This window comes from Eschscholzia californica, unplaced genomic scaffold, assembly GCF_041429995.1.
Source record: "Eschscholzia californica isolate CP2 unplaced genomic scaffold, dmEscCali1.0.p SCAF_1, whole genome shotgun sequence".
In the NCBI taxonomy this organism is placed as follows: Eukaryota; Viridiplantae; Streptophyta; class Magnoliopsida; order Ranunculales; family Papaveraceae; genus Eschscholzia; species Eschscholzia californica.
The window spans coordinates 33,604,500-33,620,997 of NW_028238198.1; the positions used below are offsets into that span (position 1 = coordinate 33,604,500).

General features: G+C 37.1%; 5 protein-coding genes across 5 annotated transcripts in view; 2 read left to right on the forward strand and 3 right to left on the reverse strand.

The window, feature by feature from the left end:
* The window catches only part of LOC147566249 (uncharacterized), a 68,922-nt gene that overhangs the window by 5,407 nt on the left and 47,017 nt on the right, over nt 1-16,498 (forward strand). The gene's annotated exons all lie outside the window — the stretch shown is intronic.
* On the reverse strand, nt 69-3,676 carry LOC147566251 (Zim17-type zinc finger protein). The gene is made up of 4 exons (XM_086652744.1): nt 3,249-3,676; nt 2,988-3,129; nt 2,679-2,807; nt 69-456 (listed from the first exon to the last, which is right to left on the reverse strand). Exons 1-4 carry the CDS (start codon nt 3,368-3,370, stop codon nt 358-360), a joined length of 492 nt encoding a protein of 163 aa, XP_086508870.1. The 5' UTR covers nt 3,371-3,676; the 3' UTR covers nt 69-357.
* Nucleotides 4,307-8,355, reverse strand: LOC147566252 (Nucleic acid-binding, OB-fold-like protein). Its single transcript, XM_086652742.1, has 4 exons — nt 7,984-8,355; nt 7,665-7,891; nt 5,390-5,490; nt 4,307-4,640 (listed from the first exon to the last, which is right to left on the reverse strand). The coding sequence occupies exons 1-4, from the start codon at nt 8,242-8,244 to the stop codon at nt 4,561-4,563; spliced, it is 669 nt and encodes a 222-aa protein (XP_086508868.1). The 5' UTR covers nt 8,245-8,355; the 3' UTR covers nt 4,307-4,560.
* On the forward strand, nt 8,485-11,612 carry LOC147566253 (transmembrane ascorbate ferrireductase 2-like). Its single transcript, XM_086652741.1, has 4 exons — nt 8,485-8,800; nt 10,000-10,048; nt 10,702-10,901; nt 11,202-11,612. Exons 1-4 carry the CDS (start codon nt 8,657-8,659, stop codon nt 11,505-11,507), a joined length of 699 nt encoding a protein of 232 aa, XP_086508867.1. The 5' UTR covers nt 8,485-8,656; the 3' UTR covers nt 11,508-11,612.
* On the reverse strand, nt 13,057-16,294 carry LOC147566254 (pentatricopeptide (PPR) repeat-containing protein). The gene has a single exon (XM_086652728.1). It carries the CDS (start codon nt 16,015-16,017, stop codon nt 13,492-13,494), a length of 2,526 nt encoding a protein of 841 aa, XP_086508854.1. The 5' UTR covers nt 16,018-16,294; the 3' UTR covers nt 13,057-13,491.

Consider the following 16,498-nt stretch of genomic DNA (forward strand, 5'->3'; position numbering starts at 1 on the left):
AACATTTACAAGAAATTGTTTGAAAAATCGACAACAAAAACAACTAAACACCAAAGCAACATATAGGGTGAAAATCAACAACTCATTCAATATATATATGAATATGTGACCATATAAATTCAGCCTACAAGTAGATAAAACTGATAGCAACCCAACCAGTAAATCACTTGCATATTCTATAAATTCCAAACTCTCAACAATCTTAATTACTCCCAAGGGTGCTGCAGCATGTTAGCTATCTTACATTTTCTTGCCCCCTAATCAAATTCCTTTCCTACCAAACTTCACTAGAATATCTTGATGATCTGCATTAGATATCCTTTACATAATCGAACTCGTCATGACTTGCAGAATTGGTCAAGTTAGAGGAGGGAAGTCGGCGTCGTTCCTGAAGTCATACTCAACGACCAGGTTTAGATTGTCAACTAACTTGTGATGTTTGAGACACCCGGCACACTGATAAAAAGAATTACCCATTAGTATTTCGAATTACTTCACATAATTAAGACTTGAGAGAGGTTTAAGCAGTCCACGGAGAAGAACCATGATAATATATAGTAGCAGTTTAAGTAAATCACGAGACCTCACTCTCAGAGTAAAAGCATTTATGCGTGTCGTCGGTGTTAATATCACCTAGTGACAAAACTACTATACACGATGAAGTTCCTTCATATAGGAGTAGCTTTATCGATTTTAACAAGTAGCGACGAAGTTCTTCGACATGGATAAAGCAACTTATTCAAGTAAGTGTTCTTCCACATTTACAAAGTATGGAATTTATATTTTAGAAGTGCAAGTGAGAAACTAGCAGCTGCTTAATCAACTGAAATCTGAAAAAACATCTTAATTGACAAATGCTAAATGCATTCTAACATGTGATAGATGTGACGAACTTGAGCGGCTGAATTTGGTATTAGCTGGTGATGACTATACCAATCATTTCTAGTACACAAATACAAGTACAGGCCTGAGTTAAGATCTGTTCATCTGTATGAGCGCAAGCCTTTTATAGTACTAACTTAGAACTACTTTGTTTTTAGCAACCTTCCAACCAAGCACATAAATCAAACAAAAATTTATCAACATTGGAGTTGCCAGGAAACGAACTTTGGAGTGAATCAACCTCTTAGAGGCAGACATATTAAATGTTTTATCTTCATCTTATTTTTTTCCCGAAATAGAAATGAATACTGCGAAATGGTGATGACCATTTGTACTTTTTGTGTCCTGGACGTAAAACAAATGTACAAGTGCAATTTATTGCTGTAAACCATCATACAAGAGTAACAAATGCATCGACCAAGTAGTAGCATTACCAAGGGCTTTCTCTTGCTTTTTTTTCAATTTGTAGGTCTTTGCCGCTTTACCCCAATCCCAAGAAAATAGGGATCAACCAAAGTTTACAAAAGCATAATATATATATATATATATATATATATATATGTATATATATATGCACATGATCAATGAGAATGTTTGCGGCGCGTACAAGTTAACCACTAACTAGGTTAAACCTTCATGATGGAGTCCTGGAGTCCATCATAGTTCGGGTGGTCCAGATCCGAACTACACAACCAGTTAAGCTAAAGAGGCCAGTAGACCACAGCATGCACTTGATCTTATCTCCCTCCCTCCCTCTACTTCCTGATTATGATGATAAGGCAAACTCTTTGGCTATTAAAATTCGAAACCTTCATCATGATAAGGCAAACTCTTTGGCTATTAAAATTCGAAACCTTCATCAAGAGGTTTGTGATAATCTAAGGAAGGCCAACGTTACCAACAAGGTCTAGGCAGATAGGAAACGAGTCGAGATAACATTCTCGGTTGCCGGTTGATGAGTTAGTGATGATCCATATAACCAACCATCTTGTTCTACAAAAAATTGGGCCAAAACCAATTTGGCAGTTTCTATGCTCTCCAAGATCAATTTGAATGCTTACAAAATTGATCTCCCCCCGACATGAACATCTCCAAGACTTTTCATGTGTCCAACATCTTCACTTATCATCCATCGGGACCCCTTTACTTTGATGATCACTTGAGGACGAGTTTTGCGTTGGAGGAGGCATATGATAGAGTAGTTTGGGTGGTCCACACCCGAACCATACAACGGCGGATGATGCCAACCGACCGAGTCCTTCCCCTTAAAGTGACCCATGATTTAGTAGTTTCCGTGCTTGGCTAAATTTCTTATAGTTACTATAATTTGTATTTACTTAGTGTTTCGCTTCCACTTCCTTAATTTGGAAGTTATCAGTTTCCTATTCAGAATAGCTTTGATTTCAATTGCCTATGTAAAGGGCTTTACTTGTTATTCAACACGTCTGAGTAATTGAAGATACAAACAACTCACAATTAAGTTATCAATTTCTTCTCCTGTTGTTCTTATTCCTCGTATTATTCTACTTCTAATTTATATTTTTAGTTCATAATATCAGTTAATTCTTCGCTTTTGGTTTTGCAACATCTACATCACTATATGAAAACATAAACAAGTAATAAGCCGCAAACAGATAAAATCTTAATTTGTCTAAGATAAAATTTATATCAAAATACTCATGGAGTCATGGGGTAACAAACTATAAATGAGACGAGGATCAATCAAAATTCAGAATTCCCTTTTTCAAGAAAATAATTAGAATTACAAAGCTATACTACAAAAAGATAAACAATACCTGGACAAATACAGTTCCTCGCTCGTATGCCAATCGATTTACAAGTCTTTTTGTTCTTTCACCACAAGAATTGCAAGTAAACTGTACACTTAAACTTCTCCTTGGAAGCTTTAAGTCAATAGTTGCTTCCTGCCCACAAGAAAACACACAAATTAAAGTGAGTTTGATAGTTGAATGCACCAAAATAGAACCCTAGAGATACAATATAACCTAATCATTCTGATAAATTTAAATGACTTTAGACTCATCAAGAACTAATGATACCCAAAATCTGAAACAAAATATAAAGGTTAGAAAGAGTATATATACCTTAATATTTGTATTGTTTGATTGTGATTCCGGGGGAAATTCTGATTCATTGCTTCTTCTAATACAAGCAAAAATAGGTCGACGAAATGCCCAAGACTTTGAGGATGAAATGTGTACCAAATGAGTAGTAATTTTCCTTGAACTGGAAATTGAAACAGAAGAAATTGATTTTGACCCTTTAACTATCTGATAAAGTAACAACAGGGAACAATTGAAAGAAGAAAAAAAGAGAGAGAGAGAGAGAGAGAGAGAGAGACAAACCTGAAGAGTATGGTTGGAGGGGAAACGTTAGATGGGTTGGAGAAGAAGGAAGAAGGTTTGGGTCTACAACTGAGAGAAGAAGAAGAAGATATGGCAGGGGAGGAGAGCATAAATGAAGCCATCCCCTTTGCTTAGTTCGTCCTTCACTGGATCGGTAGATAAAGAAGTGGGGTTTGTTTCTTTTCCTTTCTTTCAGAGGAGAGAGAAACTGGACGGGTGCCTCTAAAGGGGCCCCGTCAATTTGTTCTTAGCACTCATCGCACTTCTCAGTCCGAGGCCCACAGGTTGGGGCAGTCCGGGGGCACTCGGACGAGGCTGAGTCCATGTTGTTCAAGCCCAGTACGGATGAGATGCGGTCCGAGTGCCCTTGAGCTGCCCGATCTTTGGCGCGCTAAGAGAGATAGAGGTGCAAGTGTAAGAAAAGGAGTCTATAATCATACCCAGTGTTATATACACTTAGCATTTTTATCAGTTACACTCAGTCATTGGCACTCACCACCTAGCTTGACCTGTTTCTACCCTCTACACTCACTTTTCATATACAAATTTGGACAAAAAGATTTACCTCCTTAGGATGATTACCCACATCATCTGAAGTAAATCAGAAAGATGCATCTCAGATATTCGGTTGTTGGTAGTCAGTCATTTTAGAGACGAAAAACTAGGAGCAATGTTGGAACTTTGGTTTTCAGTTAAAAACTAGGAGTTGGAACTTTGGTTTTCAGTTGGTAACAGGGTAACCGATGCTATTTAAGTTAAATCGAAAAGATACATCTGATTTTGATGTTTGGAAGTCGGTATTCATCCAACTAACTGAAAACAGAGAGTAATATGTGGCTCTCCGTTTTTCGTCAGTAAGACAGCTACCGACTCCATATGAAACAAATTGGAAAGAATGGCCTAGAGTGGTCTTGGAATCGATCAGTTTGTGTAATCATTCAATGATGGTCCTCATCTGCCACAATCAGTAACAAATACTTCGCAAATATTTCCTAACCGAGACATTTTTCAGTTTGTCAAAGAAAGACGAAAAGAAAAGAATTCAAAAGTTAGAGATCAATGGAACAACAAGATCATAAAATGAAGTAGCATCCGTGTTTATGTCAAGATAACTTTGCCCAAAAAATATGATCTGGAAGGCATTAGTCTTGGCCTCAGTTTCCATTACAATCCTTTACACCCAAGAACATGGAAAAATAATAAAGATGAAGATTTGGAATCAGTTTCGTCTTTCCGTAAGAACTTATGCTAGATGTTCTCTTCAATTTCTTCATACGTGATTCACTGACAAAGATCAAGTCCAAGTTTTCATTTAGTAATAGCCAACACCTTTCAACTCGGTCCGCCCAGGTTGATCAGCATCACTATCGTTACCGAGAAATACAAGGCGTCCTGTACATTACGAATTCAAAACAATATTAATGTGTACAGATTTGTTCTTTGAACAATTAGCACACTTTAAGAATACCGAGTGATCTTCGGATTTTAGGCATTTGTTAGTTTTTTAGTATCGTAAGCAAAACAATATACAGCTTCAAATATAATCTCAAACTATGTAGTTGATATTGGAATATCAAGTGTCGGCTAGTACTATCTGATATGATATACCAAAACAGAACCGACATTGATCTGGCCAATAATATCGGTCATACATCGGGAAACATGTGCTAGGTAAAAAGATGGTTTCTTTTGGTCTTTTGAACTTTTTTGAAGAAAAGAAAGATAGTACCAGAAGAGGAAGTATATAAGAGATTCACGAATGGCTAAACAAAGTATATATCCAATCATCCACTGAGGTTGGGTAAAAAGACCTCAATGAGGAAAACCCCACAGTCATTTGTTCTTATTTCCTAATTTCTTTTCCAATGTTTCATAGTATAATTCCCGATATACCAGTCTTATTGCTTATAACTACCCCTTGGCTGATACGATTTGATATCCGATATCAACAGCTTAGATCTAAAATAAAGCCAAACATAACAAAATTAAATAAAAGAGATATACCATAGCATGTGGGATAAAATATACTAGCAAAGCAACTGAGAAAGAAACTCAGGATTTATATCAAATTAAACATGAACCGGCGAAGGAAACAACACATAAACAGAAAAAACAACTAAAGCAAGAGTGTGAATACTCACCATCTCGACGAATTGCAATCTCTCTTATACGCCTAACAAGACCAGTTATTGGATCACTAAAGATTTTAGTTTCCAAATTACCCTCCAGATATATAATGGACCTACAAAACAGACACGTAACAGAGAATATGAAACAATATTACTTGGGATAGGGAAATAAGTTAAACTAAGTTTCACCTACTAACCGTTGTTTTGGGACATTATAAACCTAAAAAGTAAAAAACGTCATGCTTTTGATCAAGCATGATAACCAAAGAGGCAAGGTGTACTGATGTAGGACGGTGTAAATGGTCATGTTATGCGTATCCGAGATCAAATAACACATTAACATAAACAACTAAAACGGTAAAGTGCTCTGAATTTATAAATAAACATTTAGAATATCACTAAGATATTATATATACGATTCAAAGCCTACTACGATTCTACAATATCGCCCCTTACGTTACTAAACAGTTATTACAAGTCTAGGGATCAATACTAACTCGAATGAGTAAAGGGTTGTCTAGGTTACAAAAACAGAGGTCCAGAAAAATTTCGGTTCAGCAAATAAAACAGAGGAAATAAGTGTCTATAGATGTATAAAATACCTGGAATTCATGGAAAGAAAAGAAAATGAAACTTCATGCATAATTAGATAGATAAAAAAAATAATAAAAAAAAGGGTAGGAAATAATTTGGACAACAACAATCATCTTCGTTAACTATAACCAAGCATCAAAATTCATAATACTATTGGCTTCACATCACGAATAGGTTTTTGGAATCACTTCAATTAGCTTCATACCAACGTTAAGGAAGCACTCCAAAAGTATCAAACTTTAACACTTACAATTTATTTCTTCCTTTTCTTTTTCACCGCAGATTACCATCCTTAAATATAAACTAAAACATAACTTCCTAGAACTACTCTTGCTTATACATGTCTCTCACACATGAAAAGGCAAATAACTCCTTAACTAAGCATAAAACTACTTGCATTAAAAAGCAAATAACTACTCAAAATAATAAAATAAAAGAAAATAATTTTTTCTACATCTAATTAGCTACTAAATACTACGGCCGCATCATATATTATATATAATATAATCAACTAGTGGCCATCTACCAGTGAACGAGACACATTATTAGTCCTTCATCGCATTAGTGATTACAATCTCCAAGGGAAAAAACAATCTCTCTACTATAATTTTATAAGACGAACATGACCATTATACCCTTCGGATCGGCCAAGGGCACGCGTGAGTCAAGGCCGAGCGACGCCCAGGCGGGCTGAGTCATGCCTATATGCAATTCTTTTTAATTTGAATGACTATATATTAAGCAATTGAACTCGAGTTTTTGGCGAGCCGAGTCACTCAGCTGAATCCTAGAGTTGGGAACTCGGCTCGGGGGCGGACTACCCCCGAGCCCGAGCGGAGTCTCGAGCTACTCGGCTGAGTTTAACTGCATTACGCTAACCTTTCGAATCTTGTCCAGATTAAAATTACAAGATCGATAAAACCTCAACACAATCTAGCAACAAGTAGAGTACCATGGTCATAACCTGATAGTTTTTACACCTCCGTTTCAATTTTTTTTTTCGCTTGGATGATTAGTTCTATCTCTTGCTTAAGAGTACATACATTAATCAACTAATGCACAAAGCCTGTACTCTTATTTTAAGATACAGATCCTTAGAATTACTTACTTGCCTTGTATTAAATACAAAGTCACAACTACTCAACTACTATAATCACCAACTAGTATTACCTATCAATTCTAGAGTACAAGCTTTCTCAAAAAAAAAATCTAGAGTACAAGCACCTAAGCAGCTGGGGTGGGATCAGGTACGGGCCAGAGAAGGGCCGATCCAGATTCACGCCGAGTAACTCAGCTAAGCTTCAGTCTAACTCAACGCAGTTCTCGATCATGATATTCTTCTAATTCAATTGAACATTTAACAAATAAAACTTTCACACATAACAACTAACTCAGATGTTCGGCTTGGGCTACCTACGATCCCCATTCCTGACCCAGTCAAGGGTGAGTCGGCCGATACCAACTACTTAGACAGGGAGTGAAGCAATTTCAGCAAACTAGTAGTATATCCTTACCCATGTAAACAAATTCAAAATGCTTAAGCTAAACAACTTTCGAACTTAACCATTTTCGTTCCACATAGATAATGCAAGAACCCCTTCAAAGTTTTCAGAATCTATGTACCATAATCCATAACCAAACCCAGATACAGAAAATGAGCCTCTAGAGAGAAGCAATAAGAGCAGATACTAACCCGGGTTTAACGTGCTTGAGTGCTAGATCACCCAATCTCTCAGGATAAACAGCAACTCTGTGCCATTGAACAGCACACCGATCAGCATATTCTCTTGGCTCTTCATTATCCAAAGGCCTTCGATTATTTCGAATTCCACCCGTTCCTAGAGAAAACAATGTTACAGGCCTACCACTCTTCAACCTCTTCTGTACTGGATTTTGTCCAACTCTCCCAACCAAAATAGCCTATTAAAGACAACACACCATAATGTTGAAAACCCTAATTCACAACAAAACAAACGAAGAAAACCCAGAAAGTGAAGTGAAATGAATGTTACCTTGTAAACCCCAATATCCAATCCATTTTCAAGAGGCCTTTGAAATATGGGTCTTTGATGGTTTGAATCCATTGAGGAAGAAGAAGAAGAAGATGAATATGCTGATGATTTCCTCTCAGTTCCTCCAAGTGAATCAACCGAGTCGTCAAATACATCATTGGAAGTGTGATTTGTGCAGAAATTCATGGAGAGTTTAGTGGGTTTAGTTGTTGTATAGAGAAGTGAACGAGAAAATAGTCTTCTTGATAATGATGAAGCCATGATTGCTAGGTTTTACGTTCTCCTCTTCTAGTCTTCTTCTTCTTCTTCTTCTCTAGCTTAAACCCTTGTGCCCCAATTTTCAAAACCCTTTCTTTCTCTGCGTCACTACGTGTCGAAATGAAATGAGAGTATGAATTTTGTTCACCTAATTTACTTGTGGGTGAGTATTACTTACTATTTAGATGTGACAGTCAACCGTTGACTGAATGACGTTAAACTTAACGGTTTTTTAAAACAGTTGACTTCCGACGTGGCAGTAATTTGCTGTGCTATTCTCTGTTGAAGATTGAAATGCGTTTACTGAAGAAAAGGGATCTGTCTCAAAAACCCTAGTTCTACCCCCATTACCAATCTTCATCGAACATCAAAATTCAGCAACATTTCTGACTCTCTCTCTCTCTCTCTCTCTAGAATGGCGGTTCCCTTAGTTGGGTTTCGGATTGTCCTATTGGTTCGGATGATGGGAATACTAGTTTCAGCTATGGTTCTTACATGGACTGTGCATTATAGAGGAGGATTATCTCTAATCTCTGATAACAAAGATCTTATCTTCAACGTAATCTCTCTCTTTCTCTCTCCATATTGTTAAATTTGGTTGAAATTGATGATCTTATTGAAGGATTATTACAATTTGAACCCATGATATCCTTTTATTTCAGTTTTCTCTATAATTTTCTACAATTTTTTATCCGAATTCTAAATTAGTTTGACCCTTGATGAAGGAAAATGTTCATTTTTCATAATGTATCAAGAGTACACTCAGTTGATGAAAGAAAAACCCTAAATATTGTAGTGGTTATGCTTCCCCAATAGTTCAAATTAAGGGTTTCTTTCTTATGTCTTCAGTGTCGTAAATACGAAATATGCTACTTTTGGTAGGGGACCCAACTCCCATTTTGGGATCCGAGCTGAAGTTCAATGACTTTGTTTACACTGAGAGACGATATTCTACCCCTACTCGATATATATCGTGTACTACCCATGATATGTTTCTAGTATCTTATTCAGACTATTTAGTATTTTGGCTTGTCAAGTGACTCGAGTTAGTATAATCTAGTAATTCTCGGATTATATCAGGTTTTAGACCAAATGAAACTATCCATTTCTTTCTTATTGTCGGGTCAATCTATATGTGTATTTGATCTTCTACTAAGAGGATCTTTCATTCATATTTTATTTTATGTTTGTGATTTTTTGGTCTTCTTATTGTTATTCTCTGGAATAGGTGATTCATTAGATAGTTCTTCAACTATTACTCAATCAACATTTAATTAGAAAGCAATCCGTGAATCTGCTGACGGATTTTGGTGCTTTAAACTTATGACATTGTACCGTTGCACTTTAAGTTCAGTAATTGTTTCGGTGTACAGTATCCTCCTGACAGTCAATGTCTAACAAGTTAGTCAGAAATTATTATAAAACTGATGCCAGGATGCTTGAAGTATGTAAGAACCTGAATCAGATCTTTTAGTTACTTAGCTGCACTGAAAGTAGTAAAAAGTCATGTAGAAACGTGGAACTACTAACATGAGTCCGTTTAGTTACCAAGCACAATTCTTTGATGGCTCTGTTAGGTTTTCGCATTTGAAATGAATTGCCACGCCATTCTGTTAAAATTTATATATGAAATCAGTGGCTTATCCTCATGCTTACAATTTGCCAGAAAACTACCGAAATATTAGACCTTATCAACCGAGATGCTTGTGTTGAAAATTTGCCTGGCTGAACTTATTATTTATTATGACCTCCTTACAGATCCATCCGGTACTAATGGTGATTGGACTCATACTTGTGAATGGTGAAGGTAAGAAACCAAGATGCCTATGTCTTATGTTATTTATGTACTACTATTATATAAAGCATATGGCCTTTCTTGTTATCTACAGAAGATAAAAATTTCGTCCTTGCTCTATTGGTCTATCCCTACTAGACTAAAGTTCAAAGTGGCCTGGATTGATAATTCCATCTTCACAGTCTTAAGTAAAAAGTAATGGCATACTTTCTGCAAATAAGAAGCACAATAGAGATCCTTGACTCGTCTTAGAAAAATATTCTACCTCAGCATCTCACTGATATATTGATTGTTAATGTTTGATTATATCGTCAGAATGACTGCATAAGAATGAATTAACCAACCTGTAGTCACTATCTAATTAGTTTCAAACTATCAAAATTTTCCCATATAATGTTTGATAGTTCCCTCCGGGGAATCAACTTTAGGAGTGTTTTGTTTCTGTATTTTCATGTATAGAACCAAAGAGAACATAGAAGGAATGGAGAATCAGAAAACAAAACAGATTACGTTCGTTCCTCCGCATTTGAGATTCCGAGTTCACTTACTAACTTTTGAAGTCTATTGCTTGTATTACACGCAATGACCTGGTTATTTTAATTTTGCAACTTGGTCATGTTGTCAACGTATCTTCTCTCAATCTTAGTTTCATTGGGTAATTGCAGCCATGCTAGCGTACAAGACAATGTCTGGGACAAAAAATTTCAAGAAGGCAGTGCATCTTCTACTACAATTCTTAGCTCTCATCTTAAGTGTTATAGGTGTATGGGCTGCTTTTAAATTCCACATTGACAAGGGCATCGATAACTTCTACAGTCTACATTCCTGGTTGGGTTTAGCTTGTCTATTTTTATTCATAATTCAGGTATGCTCTTCTACTCAAAGCTTGACTTGTTTTCGTCATAGGCATAATAGCAATTTGGGAGATACTTATTTTATTTTGACTCAATTTGACCCAAAATCAACCGGACTCGACCATGTAGACCAGACAAATGCACGAGATAGAAAAAATACAAACATTCTAAAATGTTTGCTCTGGTTATTTTAAATCTCGAGTCAAATTTCAGACTGAAATGTGGAAAAAGAAAAGCCAAAGATCTCCTGTATATTCTTGTTTTTTGACACAGAAAAATTATAAAACACTTGTATCATTCCTTTGAATTAGTGGGTGGCTGGATTTGCGACGTTTTGGTATCCTGGTGGGACAAGAAGCAACAGAGCTGCATTGATGCCGTGGCATGTATTTTTAGGAATTTATATATACGCCCTTGCTATTGCAACTGCTGCAACTGGTCTCTTAGAGAAGGCAACTTTTCTCCAAACAAACAACGTAATATCACGATACTCTTCTGAGGCGATGTTAGTAAACTCTTTGGGTATGTTAATTGTTGCTCTTGGTGGTTTTGTTATTCTTGCAGTCATTAGTCCTACCACGAATAGCAAGATAGATCCATATAGAGCAATGGAATAGGCAGAACATATAACAATTGTTTATTCAATCTTATATTAATGTGTGTTATTAAGAAACAAATTTGTCAGGATAAAATCCTACGAGTTTCATTTTGAAGTGATCTAATTTTGTGCTCTATTTCTGTAATTTGGTCTCTTCTCAACATTTAACTGCTTAAGTGCAAGTGGTGGCGAGAAGAATCTTTCGGAGGTATTGTTCTCATCATTATGGATTTATGGTAACTGGTTCTGATAGGAAACAAAAGCTTCATGTGAAAGACATTTAGCCCCATATTGCTTAGAAAAACTTTACATTAGTGGTTTATAAAACTAAATATTGGATAGGCATTTTGGATGGATTCGGTCGAAAAAGACTATCCAGATATATGGGTCCCCCCAGCATCCAAGCGAGACTCCATCCAAATCTGCCACTCGTATAGTCATTTGGAGAAGCGTAAAGTGATCAAGGGTAGAATCGGTAGACATGTGCAAGTTTGCCACGAAAAAAGTCATATACTGTCTCATACAGTATAAAACATGATATTATATGGAACTATGGAAGTACTTCGTGGGCCGAGGCAGTGCCTAAATCATGTTCAATATGGATCCTATTGAAATAGGTGTTGCATCACATTCATACCAAACTTCTGCACAAGTAACAACTTGAACTGTATATGCATCCTTTCAGTTTGTTATCCAGAACTAGAGTAGAATACAACCAAGTAAAACCCCTATATAACCCTAGAAAAAGAAAGTCACAAAAATTCTTGACAGTTTTAAAGAAAGTTTGTATGTTAAAATTGCACTGATCATTGAGTCGTTAACAAAAAAATCAATATTTACCAGCTAACTTGGTCAGATGAAACATTTCCCTATTGCGAAAGGGTCAAAAATAGATGTATTCTTTCCTGCTTTGAGTTCCCGATAATCTTATGTCTTATGTCTCATGCATATAATCACTTGCCCTTAAAGACGATACCCATGTAGAAAAGTAAAACAAAAATAACTGCTGCTTCTTCGCTACCGAACAGAGTAGCCATTTAAGTTCATAACTGTTATCTGCGGTATTCTAGCACAATTGCAGGAACACTTGTAGGTGCGACGTCAACCTGTTAACAACACAAGGCCTCAATGATGTTAGTATACTAAAGAGTGAATCTATATCTGCCCACCTGAAAAATGATTGATTTTACTCAGCCCAGTATTATAGGAATTCAGCCAATAAATGATTGGTTTTACTCAATGGGGTATTATGAAATTTCCCAGGAAAAAGCTGGCTTCACAATTTGGAAAACGAAAAAAAAGTGAGATTCTGGTCTGCAGGTGTTCCACATCAGAAATTGAAACCTCCACAAGGAAAACAACTACACTATTACTATATTCCACATAATAGCTTAAGGCTAAATCATATGAGATGTCCCTTACCATGCCATAATCTGTGACAAACATCAAGACATAATAATCTAAAGGTGTTGCGTCATAGCTGTGGTAAGCTTTCACTTTGGGACTAGTTATCCAAGAAATTTATGTCCTCCCTTCCAGGAACCATTGTATCTGGATTGCCTACAAAAGTAAAAGCTTATAACATGATTACGAGCCAAATTGCTATGAAGTAACAAGACTAGAGAAGCAACTCAAGCATATGCATCTGAGGGGAAACATACCAAGTACGTTAGAGCAAATAGAATCAAGATATACCCTCTTGTGAAACTAGTAAGCTTCAGAGCATACCAAGATGGGAAGACGGAATGCATGAGCAACCATAGCCACACATGCAGTTCTTGCCCTCAAACAAATTGTTCCATTAGACAACACACCATAGAGGCTCCAAGAAAAACCCTGAATAGTGAACATAGGAAGATCTTCTCTACCTTATGCACGAAATAACCTCTTCCGCCTCTCTTTCATTTCGTATCTCTTGTTGTCTTTTTTCTTTTGCTCGAACCACATATAATGTGATGAAATTAGAGGTGTTTACCTTCATATCTATGATCAGACTCTAATGCTCACCAGAAATCTCCACAGTTGCAACCCCCATCTTTGAAATGATGAAATCTAGTTGCATCTCTTACAGTTATCGCTCTGTTTGTGATTTTGGAAATTAACTTGATGGCAGTGTGGCAATCCCCACAAATACGGAGATTCTTAGTAACAAAAATGGGTTTGTTGGGCCTTAAACTCAGTATCCCGAATGCAATTGCTAGTTTCTCACTGTGGTAAAGGAGAATTTTCTCTTTTTCTTCCTCTTCAACATCTTGAAACACAAAACTCGTATCAGATCGATAACCAAGCTTCTTCATCTCTACTAGAAGGTCCTCAAGCTTCTCATATATCCATGTAGACTGCAAGTGGGACTTATCCCCACCAACAAATGCATGAACGCTTCCATTAATCTCTATCCAACTACATCCAGGGCTTTTCTTTAACCCCTTTTCTCTCTGCAAAATTCTAACTTGTGCTGCATCGTCCCATCTCCCTGTAGCACTGTATATGTTGGATAAAAGAACGAAGTTTCCACTACCTTCTGGTCCTAGTTTCTGAATCATATTTGATACTTCTTCCCCTAGTTCAATGTTTTCATGGATCCTACAAGCGCCTAGTAAGGCTCCCCATATACGAACATCTGGATCAAACGGCATATTTTTGATAAAATTGTAGGCCTCGTTCAAAAGCCCACTTCGGCCAAGAAGATCAACCATGCAAATATAGTGTTCCATCCTTGGGGTGATCTTAAAATCTTGATTCATCACAGTAAACCAGTATCTGCCTTCAGAAACAAGACTCGAGTGACTGCAGGCGGATAAGAGGCAAATGAAAGTCACGTCATCCGGTTTTACACCAAGACTTAGCATTTGGGAAAACAACAAGAGCGATTCCGTGCCTAGCCCATGAATTCCATATCCTATTATTATAGCATTCCACGAAATGATATCTCGCTTTGGCATCCTGTCAAAAACTTCCCTTGCAAACTCGATCTGCCCGCACTTCGAGTACATATCAATAAGTGCATTTCCAATTGATGGATCTGATGCAAACCCACGAACAATTAAGTGGCTATGGCTGCAACGACCATGTTGAAGAGCAGCTAACTGCGCACAGGCTGGAAGAATTCCAACCATGGTTGCAATATCTGGTTCAGTACTAGATTCCTGCATCTTCCGAAAAGTAACCAAAGCAACATCTGCTTTACCATTCTGTACACATCCAGAGATTATAGCACTATAAGATACAGAATCCTTCAGCTCCATTTCATCAAAAAACAAGTTTGCATCATCTAGAATCCCACCCTTTGCATACATAGCGAGAAGTGAATTTGCAACCATTAAATCTAAAACAAATCCAGACTTGACTAGGTAACAATGAACCTGTCTCCCCGTACTCACATCTGTAACATCTGCGCACCCACGAAGTACAGTTCCAATTGAAACGGGTGTCATGATCACATCTTCATCACGTAGCATTTCAGCAAATAGCATTAGAGCCTCTCTTGTGTGACCACAAAGAACATAAGCTCCTACAATCGCACTCCATGTCACCTCATTCTTTGTGCCCAATATATCAAAAATTCTTTGAGCACATTTCAAGTTGTAACATTTCCCATACATGTCCAGAATTGCTGTTCCCACAAGTATGTCTTTATCGAAACCTTTCCTTACACAATACCCGTGAACTTCCCGCCCTTGATTCAATGCTTTAGCTCGTCCCACTGCAGGTAAAATCGATACAATTGTCGAAGAATTTGGATTTGTCCCAGCACACTGCATTTTAAAAACCAAATCTATTGTGTCTCCATAAAGCCCATGAAGGGCAGAGCCTGCAATTATAGCATTCCATGAAACTACATCTCTATTAGGCATTTTATCGAACACCATTTGCGCCTCAGTGATACACCCACATTTCGCATATAAATCAATCAAAGCAGTACAAACAAACACATCTGAATCTAACCCAAGTCTTTTAGCATGAAGATGAATCTCTTTAGCTTCCACCAATGCTCGTAAACCAGAACACGCTTTCAGGAGAAAAGGGAAAGTGAATTTGTTTGGTCTGATACCCAAATTAATCATCTTGTAGTATAACTCAATTGCTAAATAGAATGGTCCATTCCATGCATAAAATCTGATAATCAAGTTCCACACAATAATATTGGGTCTTGAAATTTGATCAAAAACGTTGCGGGCAAGATCAATATCACCACATATTACATACAAGTAAGTAATTTTTTCAAGTAGAGTAGAATTGGTAATGTGGGTATTACTATTTAGTATATGTTGATGAATTATCTTACCTTGGGTAAGAGATTTTGATTGAATACAAGCTTCAAGAAGCTGAGTATAGGTATTAAAGTCCAAGTTGTTTGAAGATGAATCCAGTTTATTAATGGCTTCTCTAACAGAGGAGGGATCATTTGAGAGGAGTTTAACAGGAAGACTGTTTGATTTGCATCTGATTCCCCCATTAGAAAGGGTTGAATTGAGGTAGCTTGAGGAGAACAAAAGTTTGCCATATCTCAGACGCTTTGAGAGTATCATCTCTGTTAGTTCATGCGGTTGTTATTGGGGTTGTATCCGGATTGTCCTATTGGTTCGGAATTGAATAGGTTTAGTTGATGTATAGAGAAATGAAGGAGAAAATAGTCTTCTTGATAATGAAGAAGCCATGATAGCGAGGTTTAGCGTTCTCTTCTACTTTTCTTCTTCTTCTTCTTCTTCTAGCTTAAACCCTTTGCCTCAATTTCTATCACCTTTCTAAAACCCTTTCTTTCTCCGTGGGTGGAAATGAATTAATGAAATTAGAGAGTGATTTTGTTCACCTGATTCAGTTGTGGGTGAATATGACTTACTATAGTTCAGATGTGATAGTCCACCGTTGACCTAATGACGTTAAACTAAACGGTTTTTTAACTCAGCCGACTTCGGATGTGGCGCTGATTTGCTGTCAAAGAAGCCGCCCTATGTTCAATCCTATTTGGGTGGCAGTCTGGAGAGCTGACATAACCGGCTCCCATTAGTC